We start from the raw sequence: 19074 nt of genomic DNA on the forward strand, positions 1-19074 counted from the left end.
GGGCAAGGAACACAGAGGAAGGGACGGGGAAGGACCCCGCAGTGCCGAGGCCGTGGGTCCGGAGCCCCAGAGATCGGAAACGCTCCCGGGGTTGTGCTTGCTACGGTTGCGCCTGGGAGATGGAGAGAGATGCGATCATGGCTGAAAACAGAAGGGGCTTGGGGTGTGGGGTGTGGGAGGAAAACGGGTTGGGCTGGCAGCTTGGTGCCTCTCCGCCTGGCTCCTAACGCGCGCAGACCTGGGACTGGCAGGTGAGGGGGACGGAGGAGTCCGCATGAGGCACAGTCTCCTAGACTCCAGGAGGCCAGGGGGGAGAGGTTGAGATGCGGGCCCTATGCCAGGGGAGGGGCAGACGCAGCTGGGCCCCGATCGCTTACTGGAGGCCGCTGACTTGGGACTTTGTCCCCTGCACACTCTGTGCAGAATATTCGCACCCAGCACTGGCTGTTTGGCTTGGCAAGTGAGCAAGGTGTAAAGTCGCAGCTGGCCTGTGGGCACCCAGTCACCGAATGCAGCCGAGTTAGTCACCACCGCTTCCCCCCCCACCCTGGGGACAAGGGCTCGTGCTGGCACACACAGTCCTCTCCCCGCAGGTACGGTACAGACGCCGTGTGCGGGTGAGTCATAGCTGCCTCCTCGGGGAGCGCCTGCCTGCACGCACATGCTCGCAGGTGCCCGCAGACGCCGCTGACACCTGATCCTGAGTCACGGACACCGTGGAACCCTGGGGAGGGCACGGAGAGTATGTTCTGCCATCCCTCTTTCAACACAGATTGCCATAGATATTCGCACGCATACACGTGCCCACCATACATCCTGCCTGCCCCGTCCTACGAGGGGGTCAGCAACTACATGGGGAATGAATAAATGAGGGACCGAATGAATGAATAAGTACGTGAAAATGTGAGTGACACTCACACCGCTTGGATAGGTAAAATTGTTGGGGCAGCGCTGCAGGGTGGGTCCCTAGTCTATGTCTGTAGGGAGTTGTCTTGCTCCAAATATAGCCTCCATGGGTGGCAGGGAGCCAGGGCTGTCTCCCAAACTGTGACTTCACTGGGCCTGAGGCCCAGCCTCCGAGGAGTTGGAGAAAACAGAGAAGAGGCCCCAGCTTTCTGCAGCCCGGGCTGAGCTGTGACACTGGAGTTGGTGTACCACTTGCTCAGGGCCTCGAGCTATAGGGCAGAGGGCTCTGTAGATGGGCCCAGAAAGGACTGGTTCTGGGTTGGGCCCCTGGGAACTGGCTGTCCTGAACTTCTGGGGCCAGATGTGCAGGAGGCCCAGCCGCACCTGAGAGCTGGCCCACCTGGGGGTTGCCAAGCCAAGGCCCATTAGATGGTCCCCCATCTGGGCAAGCCTGCTCCCAGGGCTGCTCCCCTGTCTTCTCAAAGCTTCCTTTCCCTAGCCACTCTCCTTCTGCCCTATTTCATCATCTGGAATATTGGATTATTACCCCAACCGGTCTTCCTGCTTTAGATTTCCTCCTCTAATCCATCTTCTTCACAACTGCCAGTGTTCCATTTCTAAAATACAGATCTGATTATATAACTTTGCTGCTCAAAATTCTTCCATAGCTCCCCACTGTTTAGCTGGTGTTCAAGACCCTTCATGATCTGGCCCCACTCTACCATGTGTGTTTTGAGGGGCTGACGTGTAGAGGGACAGTTGTTGGTTCTGACAGGTGGGTGGGTGGACCCCGGGCAGGCAGGCGCTCTTGCGGATGAAGGGCCTGGTGGGCTGTTTGACTTGCAGACAGATGACTAGATGTCTAGATGGTTGGGAGGCTTGATGGAGGGTGGAGATGTGGAGGGTGGGTGGAAGGATAGTGCTTGAGTCAAGACTATTTTGGTTGCAAGGAACAGACACCTGTATCATCAGGGAAGAGGCGGGAGACAGTTGAGGATAAAACCGGCTGCAGACCTCACCAACATACAAGCCTCCTGCAGGTTGGACCTGGCAGGTCAGGAAGGGCACCCTTCTCTCCATCCTTTGTGGATCTCTCAGTCTGTCCTTCCCATCCTCCCTCAGCTGGTTGGGCGCCCTCCCCTGTGCCCAGCGGCCATCCTCTCAGCTACTCTTGCTCCGCCCACAAGTTTTTATTAGTGCTTATTTATGTGCATGTTTGTGCCTCGACGACGCTTCCATGTGCTGAGAGGCAGACTGCGAACAGGAAGTTACAGCCCTCACAAAGCCTGCTTTCTGAGGCGGGGACAGGCCGGCAGCTGAGCGTGAGACGCGATGCTGTGGACACCGCAGAGCGGGCGATGAGCGCGGGGGGCCAAGCCAGGGCTGGGGGCTGTCACGCACATGCGCACATGCCGCGGAGCGTCTCTGGGCAGAGAGCGGAGGGAAGTGAGGGGTGAGCTCAGCCAAGTCTGCGGGAGGAGTGTCCTAGGAAGAGGGCAGCACAGGTGTGGTGGTGGCGGCTGGTGCAGATGAGCAAGGGGCCCATGGCTGGAGAAGAGGCCGGACGGGCGCAGAGGGAGGGGTTGCCACAGGTTTTGTAAGCTGTTGTAAGGTCCAGTCCAAGGAAGAGGGAATGGCACCGGGGGCGGGGGGGCTGGACAGAGGATGCCCTGAGCTTTCATTTCTAGGGGCCCCCTAGCCACTGTTGGGTGGAGGAGACCGCTGAGGACGCTCCTGCACAAGCCCAGGTGAGAGGTGGGCCAGGCTGGCGGTGGCGAAGGTGACAAGTGGACAGCTTGAGGGTGTACTTTGAAGTTGGGTCAGCTGTGAGTGTGAGAGCAGGGAACATTCCGTCGAGGACGACTCAGCCTGGGGCCAGGGCAAGTGTAAGGAGTTCCCGTTTCCGAGGAAGAGAAGCAAGGCTGCTGCTGCGGCGGGCAGGGAGTGCTGGGAGAGGAGGTGCACCTGTCACACGGTCAGGGCGCCTCTGCGTGCTCGGGTGGGGGCGTCCGGAGGCAGCCGGGGCTCGCGAAGCGCCTTCGGCCTGAGTTGCGACGACGATGAGGCGGCACTCCGCGCCAGCCGTCCAGCGAAGGGGCAGAGAAAAGACGGGGTCCGGGGCGGTTGGGGGCAACAGGCAGCACGGGCGCCCTGGGCGGAGTGGCCGAGAGGCTGGAGGGAAACCACGAGACACTGGGTGAGAGCGTGTCTGAAGCCAGGGCGGGTGCTGGCAGGAGCCGCGGAGAGCTCGGGAACGGCGAGGCTCCCGCTCACCACCGGTGTCTCCGTGCCCGCCCGGGTGACGTGCCCCGCTCAGCTCCGCTGCGCACAGGGAGGGCCGGGGTGCGACGTGGCCATCCAGCTCCGCCCTTCGGCACCGGCGCCTGCCCGTGTCTCCGGGAGCGGGGGCTTAGCGCGGGGACGCGGGGACGAGGGCGCTGCTCGCGGCGGCGCTGGCTCCCGGCTCTTTCCAGGCAGAGGCGAACGGCGGGCTTCGTACAAACCCGTGAGTGGAAAGCTCAGTGCGACAGTAGCTTGCCGTCGTTCGGGATGGAACCTGGCGCTGCACGCGACCCGACTTCTCAGGGAAACCCACACCCCGACGAGAAGCGTGTGTGTGACTGTCTACGTCCGTCATCCCCAGTACAGACGACCCGTTCGGAGCCGAGTTTTATGCCGGGCTCCCCGAGCTTTAAGACGCGCGTGCGTGCGTGTGCGTGTGCGTGTGCGTGCGTGCGCGGGGCGGGGGCGGCGGGGGGCCCGGGCAGCGTGGCCGGGGGCTGGCGGCGGGGAGAGGACAGCGCCCCGCGGCGGCCGCGCTCGCCCGTCCCTCTAGCTCGGCCCCTTGGGCGCGGAGTCGCCTTCGCAAGGCCCCGGCGGGCTCCAGGCCACCTTTCTGGGGGTCGTCCCTGCTTTCGCGGTCTAATCAACGCCTCGGGGGCAGGGCCCTCGGCGGCTACGTGTAAACACGCTCGCGTCTCGCTCGCCCTAAACGCGAACAAGCCAGGTCCTGTCTGACTCCACAGCCCCCCTGCCGCTGCACAGGGCAGTTCTCCCCACGCCGCTCTGCTGCGCACCTCTCACGGCCTCCCAGCCCACTGCAGCCTGCCTAATCGGCCCCTCACTCCCCTAGAGCGCGCGCCCTGAAGTCGTCAGTGACCCAGGACCCTCCTCTTCCTAGTCGTCCAGCAGCTTCCAGCACTGGCCCCTTGAACCGCCCTTCTCCGTTCCTTGCGGGCGCAGCATTCTTGGGTGGTTCTCGGCCGCTCCTCACCGCTCCCTCCGGGTCCACCCCGCACAGGCCACTCAGCATTAGTGTCCTTGGGCGCAGGCTGGCTCTCTTCTCTGAACTCCCGCCTGTGGCACCCCTGTCCGCCTCTCAGCTTGGGTTACCATCTACTTTCCTGCCTCCCTAGTGTGCATTTCCAGCTCATTCCTCTCTCTATCCAAATGCTCACTAGGACATCTGAAAGGCACCTTAGCCTGTATGATCCAAGGCAAACTTGGGGCCCTTTCTCCTCCGCGACAGGGCTGCTCAGCCCCTGGTGCTCCCTGTCTCCCCAAGAGGCTTTGCAACTCAAGAAACTAAGGGGCCTCGGACACCTCTCCCTGCAGCCTCCATGGCCAGGCTAACACTGCCCGCCCCTCCTTCTTCCTGTTGCCTCCATAGCTCTGGGCTCTGCCCAGTTCTTCACATCTTCACTGCCCCTTCCTAATCCTAACCACGGCCACTCATCTGCTGGACCACAACAGCCCCTAACGTGGTCTCTCCACATCCCTTCCCACTTGCTTCCCTCTAAGCCATTTTCCATGTTGTAGGCCCTCTGCACATGGGCTCTGCCTGAAGCCTCAGACATGGGGACACCAGTCTCCTAGACAGAGTAGGGCCTGCTGAGGGTCACGGCAGGGCTGGAGTTCCCAGGGCAGGAAGGCTAACCCTCATGCAGGCTGGAGGTTAGACACAGAGCTCACCCAGGCCTCCTTGGGAATGGAGAGGAGGCTCTGAAATTTGCAGTATCGGGTTTCAGAAAACACGGGGTCAGGGTCAGCAGAGCAGCTGGTAGTGGGGAAGGCCAGGCCCAGCTAATTTCCTGTCAGAATGGCCCAGAGGCCCCAGACCCTCTCTGGGCTGGCCACAGGGGAGGAGATGCCGGGAATGGCTCACATTCCTCTGGCTGGGGCTGCACTGAACCTCGAACCTCGGGGGACCTGCGGGGAGTGAGGAGGTGGATCTCCGAGGGCAGAGTCGGGGGCTCTCTGCAGGGACCAGGCATCTGGTGTCCAACCCTTCAGCTGGGATGGGGCCAGAGACTGTAGAGCAGACACAGAAAGAGCGTCACAGCTGCTGAAGCTTTGGGGTAAATGAGCCCAGCCTCATATTTCGGATGAGGAAACAGGCTCAGACAGGACCAGCTCTCACCAGGATCACATGAACGTCCCTGTTCTAAGCCCTGAACTCTTATTTCTTCGGGCCAGGCGTGCGTTTCCTGGAAGGCCCAGCTTTGCTGAGCTGTATGACAGTGGGGGACGAGCTGGGCTAGGCCTGTGCTCTTCTTGGCAGGGAGGCAGGAACCCTCGCTTCCAGACAGGGATATATGCTTCTCAGGTGGTCTGTGGGGTGTGTGGCCCGTGTGGAGAGAATGTAAGGGTGCTGAGTCAGCTATGGGCCCCTCTGTCCTCTCCTGGAGGCCCTAGCTCATTCCACCCGCAGAGGAAACTTGATGTCCTGGTCAAGTCCCCAGGAGGGTGACGTCATGGCAGTGTGCTCCTGGCCTTGGATGGCCCTCTAAGTGGCCTGGCCTGGCTGGGTGAGAGGTGGCAGTCACGGGTCCCCGCTAATCTCCTTTCTCTGGTGCCAAGACTGGCCTGGTTGAAGGATGATGGCTGGGGAGGGTGAGAGCGGGACATAGTCGCTCAGGCCTGGGTTCAAGCCCGTCTCCATCAGACACTACCATCCGACCTGGGCATCTGACCTCTCTCTCCAAAGCGGGGAGCCCTCAGCTGCAGAGCAGAGTGGCTACTCGATTTCTCTCCATCAAGTCGCACCGTGTGTCTGTGACTTGGGCAGGGGGCCGCGTGCCTGACGCTGTGGGACACTAGCTCTCCCAGAGCCTGGCAGTGCTGCGCCCCCACCCCCCCAGCAGGGCCCCTGTGGAAGTGTGCGGCCTGCCCGTGGGGCCAGGGCCCGGGCTTCTGCTGTCTGCCTGGCCGTCTTTCCTCCACTGGACTCGGAGGCTGTGGCCGTTTTCAGGTCTCTCGGGCACTAACCTGACAGTCCTGTCCCTCTCCCCTCTCTGCCCACTGTCCCCAGCAGGTTGGCCCCTCTACACATGCCACCTCGGGTATGTCTCTCCAGCCCCGCTGCCTGCCTTCTCAGATCTGAACAACCACAACAGCCGCTGGCTGCACCCGCCTTCCCAGTCCCCCTGCGCATCTTCACCAGGCAGAGCTTTCTAAACACATGTCCCGTCCTGGCTTAACTGCCTTTCCTTGCCCTCCTCCCTTCCCCTTTGCCCAGCTAGCTCCTTCTTGTCCTAAGACTTAGCCTCCACGTCATGTATTCAGGTGTTAACCTGAAAATGAAGAGCCACAACAAGAGGCAAACGAGTGTGTATTTGGGACCCAAGAATTGCAGTGTGGGGGGCACAGACTCTGGCTGTAACCAGAGAAGTGTCCTGCCTTCGGACGAGAGCAAGGGGCTTCACCAGAGAGAGGAAGGGGGGGATTCTGTGATTCAGTGCTGCCAGGCCGCACTGCTGTGGGGTGCACACCGATTGACTATTGGGTTAACAAACGGAACTATTCCTGGTATGCTTTAGTGACCTGCTCCATCTTCCCAAAGCCCACAGCCAACAGCTTTATGGCCAGGAGGCCTGCTGTCCTGTTGACTCTGTGGACGATTGCAAACAACAGGCGCGTTGCCCGGGTCAAACACGGGCAGGTGAGGCGGATTCTCGCGACCCTGTTTTCAAACGACTCCAGTCACGTCAGTTTTTCACACTGGAAGGTCTTCTCTGATGCCCCGGGGCTGGGCTAGGGTCTCCTCCCATTTTTCTGCCAGCCCCTAGCTGTCCCCACCTGCACAGCTGACCTTGCAGGTGTGCGTAATGGCTTCTTTGACTTGGGGTCCAAAGTAGTCTCGGAACAGGCACTCACACAGCAAGTACCAATAAATGTACTGACTGAATGAATAATGGGACCCTCTGTGGTTTTGGGTGACTGCCCCGTTCATGGTAGGCTCCATCCCACAGAGGGAGGTTTTGGGGAAACGCGAGCCCGGTCAGGCTTGCCCTGGAACCTCGCCTACTGAAGCCCCCACAGTGAAATGACCTCCAGCTGCCTCCCACTGGTGAGGCCTCTAGTGATGGGGTCACAGCAGGGACCCCCAACCCCACCTGCCAAACTCAGCTGCTCCTAGGAAATGTGGATGTTGAGAGAGGTCGCCAGAAACAGGTGGACTGTAGGTGACAGGTGGGCCTGTGTCACTAGGGTGGGCACGTGTGTGAGCAGGCATGCCCTCGTCTGTTGTCTGTGGTGACATGGCTAAGCGCACCAAGAAGGGCAGGATTGCTGCTAAATGTGGGATCTGTTTCCCTCAGGAAAATGGTGAGGAAAACTGAAATAAGCCAGCATGCCAAGTACACCTGTTCCTCCTGTGGCAAAACCAAGACAAAGAGACGAGCTGCGGGGATCTGGCGTCGGTTCGTGCCTGAAAACCTAAGACAGGTGGTGCCTGGACCCACAGAACCATTCCTGCCATCACAGTAAAGTCCGCCATCTGAAGACCGAGGAGTTGAAAGACCAGTAGAAGCTCCACCATTTGAAACATCGCTAGCCTGTAATAAATGTGTTAACTTATGTAACAAAATAAAAAACCCAGATTTATTATCTTACGGTTCTGAAGGTCTGAAGTCCAAATGGGTCTCACTGGGCAAACCTCCAGGTGTTTGCAGGGCTGCATTCCTTCTGGAGGCTTTGAGGGAGGATGTTTTCTTGCCTTTTCCAGCTTCCAGAGGCTGCCCACATTCCTTGGCCCCTTCCATCTTCAAAGCCTGCAGTGACTGGCCATGTCTCTTGTGTTGCGTCTCTCTGCCACTCACTTCCGCCTCCTTCCTCCACTTATAAGGACATTTGTGATGACGCTGGGTGCGTCAGGAAGATCTCTTGAGGTCAGCTGATTCCCGCAGACTTAATTTCATCTGCAACCTTAATTCTCCTTTGCCGCATCAGGTAGCATGTTCACAAATTCTGGGGATGTGGCCGTGATGTGTTCGGGGGTGGTGGGCATTATTCTGCACACCACAGACGGTCTGTCTCTTTCTGACTCTTTGGGCATGTCTGTCTCTTACTCATCCAGAGACTCCTCGGGACCCAGCCTGTACTAGGTGTTTGTTACGTATTTGAATAAATCTGATTCAATCAAATGATAATATTGAGAATTCATTTGTGCTGGGTACTTTCATACATATCATCACAACTTCTATTCCCATTTTATAGGTGAGGAATATAAGGCTAGAGAAGTTAGGCCAAAAAAGCTAGTACGTGACAGAGCTGGGAGCTTCTGTATATACTGCTGTCAGGTGGGAAATGCAGACACCTTTGTTCCTTTGGGTCTAGAGCTCCAATGGAGAGAAACCCCTAGAACCTGGGTGCTGGCTGTGAAAATGCACCTCTCAGATTTCAGACTGGCCCCTGTGGCTGCGCTCTGATATCCTCAGGGTTTGCGCTGAGGCCCACAGGCTGCTCTCGGCCAATGACTAAGGTGGGTTCCTTCTTGGGAGATACAAGGTTTCTCTGACAGACGGTCTTGGCACAAGGGCTCCCCGTTCGCCTTGCTCCTTTTAGATCCGAACCGCAGCCTCAGACTCTTCCATTCCACCTTCCATCCTTCTGTCTCTTGCTCACAGGGGTCAAACCTACATCCCAACCTGCCGCCAAACTGTGCCCTGCTCATCTTCCCTCATGCGTGTTCCCCCCCGTAAGTCTTTTGAACATAGCGAGTCCTATCTTTGTAGAAGGACCAGGACCACCATAAGTGGTCCGAGGAAACAGTGGCAAGATGGGGATTTGGGACTGTCTCAGAGGGGATGGGGAAGAGGATGCCATCCTGGTTGATGGGGCCCCAGATAGTCCCTAGAGCAAGGTAGTGGCTCAAATGCTGAAGAGTTCACTGGTGAGGACCCCGGGAAACTTCCTAGGGGAGGGGAATGTTATGGTAGGTGTGATCATCCAGGCATTTAAAAAATAAGGCGGGGTGGGGGGGAGGTGGAACCATGCCCCCCAAATTGGCTGGTTACCGTGAGCGCAGGCTGATGGTCTGCAGAGGGACCACTGGCCACGGACAAGCAGTTGCTGGGCAAGTGTGCCAGCCTGCAAGCCTCCATGGAAGCTGACAAAGAAGCGCTTATCTCTGGCAGTGGAGGACAGACATAGCTGAGTGGCAGGCTGAAGATAAGAGTTGCACAGATAAGTATGAATGCTCAGCCAAGGTAGTTATGTGAAGGTCAGGCCCTGGTGGGGAAAGTCTGGAACCCTGCAATGCGAGATAAAGACATCAGGATGGAGGCCCCGGAGGATGCGGGTGCTGCAGCCTTCCTGACCCTCTAGGCTTACAGAGTTGGCCCCCCCTCCTCCTAAGAGCCAGCACCTCTGCTATGCTCATGGATGCCACAGAGGTCTCACCCCTGCCGGGCAACAGGTACCTTCTCGGGAGTGGCCCCCACTTTCTCCCCTGCTAGCCAAGGACCGTAATTAGGGGGTTGAATTCCAGAATAATCCAGCTGGAGACATACTGGGCCTGCTAGTGAAGGAAAGAGAGTATACATGAAAGAATAGTAACTACCACAGACAGACACTGGCAGGAGCTAGAGGAATGCTCCTGGAATTGGATTTTGGGAACGCTTGATTAAGGGGGCTGGAATGTAAGACTGGATAAGCAAGAATTCATGGATTTGGGGGCACTTTCTTGAGACACAGATTTAATACCCTGGATGGAACACGAGGCGATAGGGCAGATTCTGCTGGGGGTGGCTCTTAGAAGTCTGGAAAAAGCAGTGGCCAGCACTCAGTGAAATGGAAATACCCGAGTTTTCCTGGCAGATGGTAAAGAAGAAATAAGAGAAGCTGGCAGAAGTGGGTGGGCTGGAATGGATATATTATGTAAGGCCAGTAATGGCGGAGGGGTAGGCAAAGGGGTTCAACGCACAGAAAGTTGTGGAGAAGGCACATGGAGCATGGTGTCCCTACGGGCAAACCGGCAGCCAGTAAGGCTCTGCTTAATAACTACAATGAAAAAAGCAGACAGGAATGGAGGTGCAGGGGGCAGGCACAATGGAAAGCCTTGGTCCCCTGCTCAGTTCCCAGGCCTGAGCCAATTTGCAGATCTGGAACCCATAGTCTAAAGAGGGACCAGGGGTCTAGGAGGAAGGACCTTGCAAAAGTGCAGCAAGTATGTACGGTGATTCCTGAAGTTTTCTCCCAGAGAAAACTGTTTATTTGGGTGACTATTCACTAGAGAAAAGGGACTAGTAGACACCGGAGTTTTAGCTGACATGAACACCTGAGACTCAAAGCATCGTCATGGGCCCTTTTCCAGAATGGGGCCCCTGGAGGTCAGGGAAGAGGGGAGTCACGGCTAAAGTCTGGCTGGGTCCGAAGCTGCCACCAGTCCTTTGTACCTGAGTGCTTAGTCAGAACTCACGTGCTCTGACAGGGGCAGTGACCCCCACATCAGGTCACTGGCTTACGTCGTGGGAGCAATCATAGTAGAGAAAGCCAAGTGCAAGCTTCTGAAACTGCTTTCTCCCGGCTCCCTTGCCTTGCCCCAAATAGTAAATAAGAAAATCTCATACCAGGGGATATGGCAGAAAGTAATGCCACCATTAACAACTTCAAGGATGAAGGGGTGGTGGTCCCTACTGTTTCTCCATTGAAGTCACCCACCTGACCTCTGCGTGAATCCGACGCATCCTGGACGAGGACTAGCTGGACTGCTCTGGCTGCGCCAAGGAGGAGCCGCGCTCGCTGATGCTGTGCCAGACACGGGATCACTGCTAGAGCTGATTAGTAAGGCCCTCGGTATGTGGTCTGCAGTCATTTGGTCGATGTGCTCTTTTCCATTCCAATTAGAAAAGGGGATCAGAAACAGTTCATAATCACATGGGATAGACAATAATACTCATTTACAGTTTTGCCTCAGGGTTGTGTAAACTGCCTTGCCCTCTGTCTTAATGGCATCTCAAGAGATCAGGGCCATGTGGATATCCCACAGAACATCACACTGATCCATTACATCAATGAGCCCGTGCTGATCAGGCAGGATGAGTAAGAGGTGTCCTATCCTGGAGGCCATGGCACAGTCACACACACTGCAGAGTGTAGCATAGAAAACCGATGAAGATTTAAGGACCTGCCCCTTTAGTGAAGTTTTTAAGGGGTTCAGTGGCCAGGGAAAGAAAGTGAAAGTAAAGAGTAAGAGAAATTGCTGTATCTTGTATCTCTTGCCGCCGTGAGGAAAGCACAGTGTCTTTGGGCTCAGGGACAACACAGTATTCTGGGTGAGGTGTAGAGCTGCCGGCTGCAGGTAGGTCCCACAGCAGAGGCTCTGCAACAGGGCCAGGCTACCGTGCCTGGAAGCTGGAGGTGTTGGGAGTGTTGGCAATGGGGACGGGGAAAGATGTAGTATAGAGCTCATGGCAAGTCCCAGTGGGAGAATCCCGAAGCAGGCCCCTGGGAGGCCATGGCAGGGCCGCGCTATCAGCAACAGCGAATTACACACCTTCTGAGAAACAGTTTCTAGCATGTTACCAGGCTCTGGTAGAGACAGAACACTTGACCACCGTACACCAAAAGGGACATCTGAAACTGTCCATTATGATTTGGGTTCTGTTGGATGCTTCACATACTAAAAACGGATGGGCCTGGCAGCAGTCCATAAGATGGAAATACTACCTCTGGGATTGAGCCTGAGTGGGGCTAAGGGAGATGAGTAAACTGCATGAGGATATAGCATTAATAATTTTTTAGATTGATTACATGTTGAAATAATATTTTTGATATACTGGGTTAAGTAAAATATATAAAAAATAAGATGAAATGTTATTAAAATCAATTCCATCTATTTCTTTTTACTTTAAAAAAGATACATTATATGGCTTGCATTTGTATCTATTTGACAGTGCTGCTGGAAGCCCTCTCTCTTCATCAATACTGACTTATTCTTTGCTTAATTCATAGCTCCAGTTGCTGTTGCTTGTTACCAGCTTGACATTGTTCAGAAATTCTTTATGGGATGATGGGGTTACTTAATAACTCTTAAGAGAACCCCCAATGAAATATCTAGAAATGTCAATTTCTGTTGAGAAGCAAACGTGCCGGGCCATTAACAGTTTAAGCTCTAGCTCTGGAATGGAGGCCACTGGGTGGAGGGCTTTGGGAAGTGAGACTAAAGAACTTGGGCTCAGGGTTTAGGGAGCAGGACCTGCACAATGCGCTCCTTTCAAGATCTGCCTCTTTCAAGAGCCCAGCTGTAGAAAGGCTTTGTCACAGGCGCCACAGGTGAGGGGTGGCGGATAGGCTTCTTATAAGGGGCCAGGCCGTAGTCTTTTTTCCTTGGAATCCAGTGCTCTTCTCCCCCTCACAGCTAAGACCTGAGGAATGAATGGCATCTGGATATTCTTGTGCTGAACCCCCAATCTCAGTGGTTTCCCTTGTGATTGAATTACAGGGACACAGCTATTTGAGGGGCGGGGGCAGAATCCTGGGACCAGTGAAGCCTGAGGGCCCCCGCCTGGATCACCTGAGCCTCTAGACTGAGGGAATCTGAAGGCTCCGGGGGCCGTTCTGCCTGGCTCACAGAGGGCTCCTGGATATGAAAAGACTTAGCGGTTCAGCCCTGAGGTGAGAAGCTGCATTCTACTGGCTCCATGTGGAGATGTAGCTACAGTCCCCAAGGTGAACTCAAGGGTTTAACTAGAAGAAGCGTTGTCCAGAACTGAAATCGCCGAGCCTTCATTTGTGCTAACGATTTCCTGGAACGGAAAAGCCAGCCACCCGACTAGAGTTCAGATTATCCTGCCTAAAGTTCTCACAAATGGCCATATACCCAGAAGACATAAAGGACCCCACCAATTGCACACCGCTCATGAAAGGCACAGGGCGGGAAGAGCGGCTTCAGGTCTCTTACCTAAACTCGGCGGCGGTGTGTCCAGAGCCCCGAAGCTCAGGCCAGCGAGTCCAGTGTGTCTACTGACCTCGTAAGCAAGGCCCGCAATGGGCCGTTTCACCCTTGAACTTTTAGTCTCATACATAAATCCTGAATGTTGCCTTCTGAGCACTGTGCACTACATAGTGAGTTTTATTTCACAGCAAATGAGGATGCTTTTTCTTAAGAAATAAATTTAATTCAAGATGGTTAGTGAATGTAAGGCATGTAACACCTTTACGAAAGTTAAAAGAATCCAGTTATAAAAGAAGCACTGTGTACAGTCTCAAATAGCTGAAGGTACAATGGGCTCCATATTTTACAAAGTACAAAAATTATTTCATATACAAAGAAAAAATACAAATAATGTGCAAAAATCATTTTCACAGGTGGCAATTTATAAAATGAAAATGATAGAAAAATCCTTCACTCTTATTATTCCCCAATTTCTTATATATTAACACAGTTCTATTTCCTAGTGTGTAGATAATTTTAAATTTGAAAATCTGATTTATTTGTAATCTACAAAGACAAAGTGATTTTTTATTTTTTAAAAAGGGAACTATTTTCATTACTGAAATCTTACGCACGAATCAGTTAATTTTATATTAAATTATAAGTAGGCTATCTGAAAAACAAGGATATAGAAATCATATATACATATTTTTGAAATATTAGTTTGGTATGTAACATATTAACATTCCACAACAACCACCTAGCTACCTCTGACTCCGGCTGGTGGCAGCACCTATGGGCAGAGAGCTCGCTGCCTCGCTTGCTGTGAACCAACAGCATTCCTCAGATCTTAAGCTGAACAAAGACAACATTATCCAAAGTAAAGAAAATCTACAAACAGTTCTTACTGTGCATGTGCAGAAATGCCGTCTGGGCATCGGATTGTGCCGCCGTGCGGCCGCTGTCTACACAGCCCGTCACAGGTGTGATGCGCTCATGAACAGCCAGCTTCTGTCTTTCCAATATCTTCGCTTCTTTAAGAGTTCAGTGCAAGTGTTTAGTTGTGAGTTAGTGCATTCGGCTTTTTGCATGTTATTTTGTGTAAGAAGCTGTCAGGGAGCAGAAGAATACATAGGAACACAAAGTCCTGGATCCTCAGGGCACCTTTGGCCTAGAAAATTCAGTGTTTTGGAAGCAATATTTTACTGCATTGGCCTGGTCATTGTTGCATCTTTCCCTGGGCCATTTTTTTCCTTCAGGAGAATCCTGTGTGCACCCCCGCCCGCCCGCCCCTTGCCTGCCACTGAGCACTGAGGTTCTTGTTGTGATCCCCAGTGGCCCAGCAGGGGTTATGGAAGCACCTTTTGGGAGCACCAGAGAACTGAGCATCTCTAAGGTCAGGCAGTTAAGAGTAGGAGCTATTCTGCTGGGAAACCTGTTCCAGACACAATGTAAGATCATCTTGGAGAGTTTTGATTTTTGCTTGTCAGAAAGCTCTCCAAGGAAATTGTGACCTTGGGAACAAAAAGGATCTAGTTTCATCAAGAAGGAGTCAAGTAAGTGGTAGCCATTTTGCCTAGGGGACAGATGACAGTTGGCTCAGGAAGCATTCTTCTGATCCCTAACCACTAAGACCCTGTTAGAACAACCTAGTGCAAGACATAGGGAGTGCCTGGGGCTCTCGGCCAGCCCTCTGTGACACATTCACTCAGGCTAAGCAGACATAGCAACTGCTCAAAGAGGGCACTGGGTAAGACTGGGCAGGAGAACCTTAGGCCTGGGATGACTCTTTAGAACCAAACAGGAAGCTGTCAACTCCTCAAGGATTCATGCACTTTGTTCTATCTGACAGCATGAGTCCTTCCTCCCTCTTCTGCTTGGGTTGACCATGGGCATCAGGCATCAGAGATACAGCTCTGGATCCTGTCCATCCACTGTTGGGCACTCTGTCCATCCTGGGCACAGAAGTTATACACACGTTTGCTGGTCTTGAGCTACAAAACCAAATGAAGAGAAGCACAGATGAAGGGCAGGCCTGTTCTATGGCTTTGGCTAAGTGTGCGAATCAATCCCAGTGAACCTCCCTTCCCATACCGCCCCAGAACCTCTATGTTCTCATTCCCCTCCTGGACCATACTGTCACTGCCTTCACAGTCACACTGTGTTCTTGGTCCCCAGAGTCACTGCAGGTATTATAAGAAGGCCATTGGCAGAAAAAGGAGACATGCTAGGAGAGCCTAACTTTGCACTTTCCTGGGGCCTTCCTTGACTAAGGAAGAGGGTCAGGAATGGCTCTGGCCTCTCCCATGCACTGCACCAATGCAGCAAATGTGCCATGGAAGCTCCCAGTGCTCCTCAGGCAAGCCTGAGTGAGATTCAGCCATACCATGAGGAAGTTGGCTTCCCTGTCCCCTTTCCATCCCCTTCTCTAAAGGCTTCAGTTGGGGCCACCCTGGAAGCCCAGACTCAGGGAAGTGGCCTCATGGCTAGAACAGAGCCCTAGAGTATGACTGTGCTCTTTAAAGCCCTGCTTGGCTATGGGAACTCGATAAGAATCCTATCATGTGGCCCATAAAATGCCCCAAGGCTCACCTAAGGGCAAATAGTCATCATGTATAACTAAGGACAATGTTTATGGACGGTCAAGCATGAAGACCACTGGATCCAAAGGGAAGTAGCATCTATTCTTGACAGAAGGTAGTGAGTAAAATAACAAACAATACTTAATAGGGAATTCATCTGCCTCCATATGTGGCTGGACACCCACTGAAGAAGTCCTTTGCGCAAAGCAATATGCAGCCTTTCTGAGACATTCGAACAGAGGGAAGGAAGAGGTCAGCTTTGGGCATCGAGTGCTGAGTTCAAGTTCTGTAGCAATTCCCATAGCCAGGGGGTCTGCAACCTACCTGCTGTCACCATCAATTGCTCTGAGGCCCCATAATTCTTGGAGGTGGATGGACTATAAGGAATCATGTACAGAGCCAGGAAAAGACAAGCAAGATCAACTTACATCAAAGAAAGCCTTGTCACTCGTGTGCTTTGGGGCTCCCATGCTGGGGCCAGCAGGGATGACCATTTCTACTTCAGCCAGATCAATGTGGCCTTTACAGCTTGTGTCCTCACCTGAGTCATAGTATCGCAGCTGGAACCAAAAGGATACAGAGGGCATATAAGAGACACAGAAAGGGAAAATGGCATGGCTTTTCAAAATGTATTTGAATACTTTCCTCTGCATCTTGCTAACCTATGCCTGAAAGAATAAACAAGAAAATAAAAACACCGCTTGCTTCTTGGTGGCTGACAGAAAGGAGGAAAAAGACGTATGTTTTTGAAATTTGAATGAATAAAAAGATTACATATTAAAAAATAAAATTAAATGTCAACTAACAATTGTAAGAAACATAGGTAACATATAAAAAACAGGTTTAGAATATATACAGAATTCCTAGAAATCGGTAAGAAAAAAAATAAACAATCTAGTAGAAAAATGATAAAAAAATCTCAACAGGCAAGTCACAGGAGAAATGCAAAAACCTATAAACATCTGAAAAGATGAGCAACCTCGCTGATGAAAGAAAAGTGATGAAATCAGTAATACTTCACTTTTCACTTAGATTAAGAAATATTAAAAATGGCTGATAATATTCAGGTTGAATGAAAGGCACTAGGTATTCCCAAACATTGTTAGTGGGGATATAATTTGTTAGAAACCTTTTGGACTATAATTTGGCAACAGCAACTAAAATTTAAAATGTTTATGCCTGGGGCGTCTGGGTGGCTCAGTTGGTTGAGCGTCTGCCTTCGGCTCAGGTCATGATCCCAGGGTCCTGGGATCGAGCCCCGCATCGGGCTCCCTGCTCAGTGGGGAGCCTGTTTCTCTCCCTCCCTCTGCTGCTCCCCTTGCTTCTGCTCTCTCTCTCAAATAAATAAATAAAAATAAATAAATAAAATGTTTACGCCTATTGATACATCCTTCTCACCTCTACAGAAACACTCCCACGAGCATGCAGAGACACACAGAAAGAGGTTTCCTTCAGCACTGTTTTTATTAGCTAAAAATGGAAAAGATGTATCTGTCTTTTAATGCAGTGTTTGTTAATTAAATGATGGTTGGTTAATTATATCAATCATATGGAATACTATAACTTTTCAAAAATGATAAGGAAGATCTTTATGAACTGGTAGGAAAATATGTTCAAGATATATTATATAAAAATATAAGTTACCAGATAGCATGTTGATATAAAATGATTTTTGAAAAACACAAGAAATAGCTCAACATTTGACTGAGTGGTTACTATGTGCCAGGACTGAATTTCACTCTCTAACTTACACAGGAGGAAAGTGTCTGATGCCTCTGTCACTGCGGTTCTGGCCTCAGACTTTTCTCTGTCTGTGCAGTCAGGCATGGGTAGAAGTAGGTCTAAAATGGATCTAACATAAACTTTTCATGTTAAAGAAATCCAAAAGATTGGTAAGAATGTGAGTATAATTTGGTGTAATTGTAAATTACAGAAAAATTATGACATTGTCCTATGTTATATTTAGTGGTTTAACGGAACTTGTCTCTACAGCTTATTCTTTATGATTTCAGAGCCGTTATTTTAAAGTACAATCCCCTCCCCAAAAGGGCTTCCATTGCATATTTGTAAGTAAATTCTCTATGTTCTTCCACAAAGACTCTAACTTTTATGAAATGCCCTGAGCAGAGGGAAATGTGATCCCCATCTAAGATCTTTATCTGGAAATGGTCTTCTAGGTGCAGGTCCTACCAGAACACTGTATAGGGGTACCAGTTTGTATCTTTCTTAACGGACTCCATTTTTTATTTTATATTTTATTTTATATTTTATATAACTTATTTTATTATTATTATTTTTAAAGATTTATTTATTTATTTGAGAGAGAATGAGATAGAGAGAGAGAGCATGAGAGGGGGGAGGGTCAGAGGGAGAAGCAGACTCCCCGCTGAGCAAGTAGTCCAACGCAGGACTCGATCCTGGGACTCCAGGATCATGACCCGAGCCGAAGGCAGTCGCTTAACCAACTGAGCCACCCAGGCGCCCCTGACTTATCTTATTTTAAAGTAGGCCCCATGTCCAGCGTGGAGCCCAATGCGGGGCTTGAACTCACAACCCTGTGATCAAGACCTGAGCTGAGATCAAGAGTTGGATATTTAACTGACTAAGCCACCCAAGTGCCCCTCAACAGACTCTATTTTAGAAATGAATGTGTTGAGAATCAAAATGTGTACTCAACCTCCAGGCTGACTGGTCAGTTATGAGGTAGAGTGAGGCTGCAGTCTAGCCTAGAGAGAGGTGATTTCTGTAGGCTTTCATAGTATTATTACCTGATGTTTTGTTACATCCAACACAAACCAACGGGGCTTCCAACCTTTCAGCAGAGCCCCTCTTTTATAAAGCGTTCCCTCGAAGGACCTAGAAGAAACGATGACAGGCCAGTTAATTTTGGTTTTTCATTTAAAAAGTGCTGTGAAGGGGATGTCTGTTGTTTCTGTCAAGCCTCTCTCTCCCTCGGATGGTCCAAAAAAAAGCCAGTCAGAATCGTCTCCAGAATCTTTTTTACTAGACCTTTGGGGGAAAGACTGCCTCTTTCTGCTGGAATTACCAAACCTGTGAGGTTTGGAGCTCTCAGTAGCCATCTTTTGTGCCATGTTGGGAATGATGCAACCCCTAGAGGAAAACAGAGCCAGCAAATGAACAGAAGCCCGAAGACAACTGTGTGAGAAACTGGCACATCCGTGGCCTTCCCAGTCTATGTGAGTAAACTCCTTTTTGCTTAAGCTCGCACGAGCTGAACTTCTGACATCCCAAACTGCTGACTAACACATATCCCTCTAACGATCGAACAGGCATGAGATAATAATAACCAGGACTTAACCACACATCGCTATAACCTCTTGACGTTTAATTTTAGTTGTAATTTTGATTTCTTCTCTTCAAAGAGCCATCTAACACATTTACAACAGAAACAAAGCAGGAATGAAGGCA

General features: G+C 51.8%; 1 protein-coding gene and 1 long non-coding RNA gene across 4 annotated transcripts in view; one reads left to right on the forward strand and one right to left on the reverse strand.

The window, feature by feature from the left end:
- The first annotated feature begins 3052 nt into the window (after positions 1-3052).
- Positions 3053-7799, forward strand: LOC135362388 (uncharacterized). The gene is made up of 2 exons (XR_010407008.1): positions 3053-3412; positions 7506-7799. It is a non-coding gene; the product is annotated as an uncharacterized LOC135362388 (long non-coding RNA).
- Positions 7800-13669: 5870 nt separating this feature from the next.
- The window catches only part of SBF2 (SET binding factor 2), a 472728-nt gene continuing 467323 nt past the window's right edge, over positions 13670-19074 (reverse strand). For all 3 annotated transcript variants that reach the window (XM_045894160.3, XM_045894159.3, XM_045894158.3), the window contains 3 exons: positions 18414-18501; positions 16074-16205; positions 13670-15057 (listed from right to left, as the gene is read on the reverse strand). In XM_045894160.3, the coding sequence (XP_045750116.1) occupies positions 14959-15057; positions 16074-16205; positions 18414-18501 (319 nt within the window). In that variant the 3' untranslated portion in view covers positions 13670-14958. The remainder of the gene's footprint in view (positions 15058-16073; positions 16206-18413; positions 18502-19074) is intronic.

Source organism: Mirounga angustirostris, unplaced genomic scaffold, assembly GCF_029215605.1.
Source record: "Mirounga angustirostris isolate CCGP_5_RB_7025 unplaced genomic scaffold, mMirAng1.0.hap1 SCAF_13, whole genome shotgun sequence".
In the NCBI taxonomy this organism is placed as follows: domain Eukaryota; kingdom Metazoa; phylum Chordata; class Mammalia; order Carnivora; family Phocidae; genus Mirounga; species Mirounga angustirostris.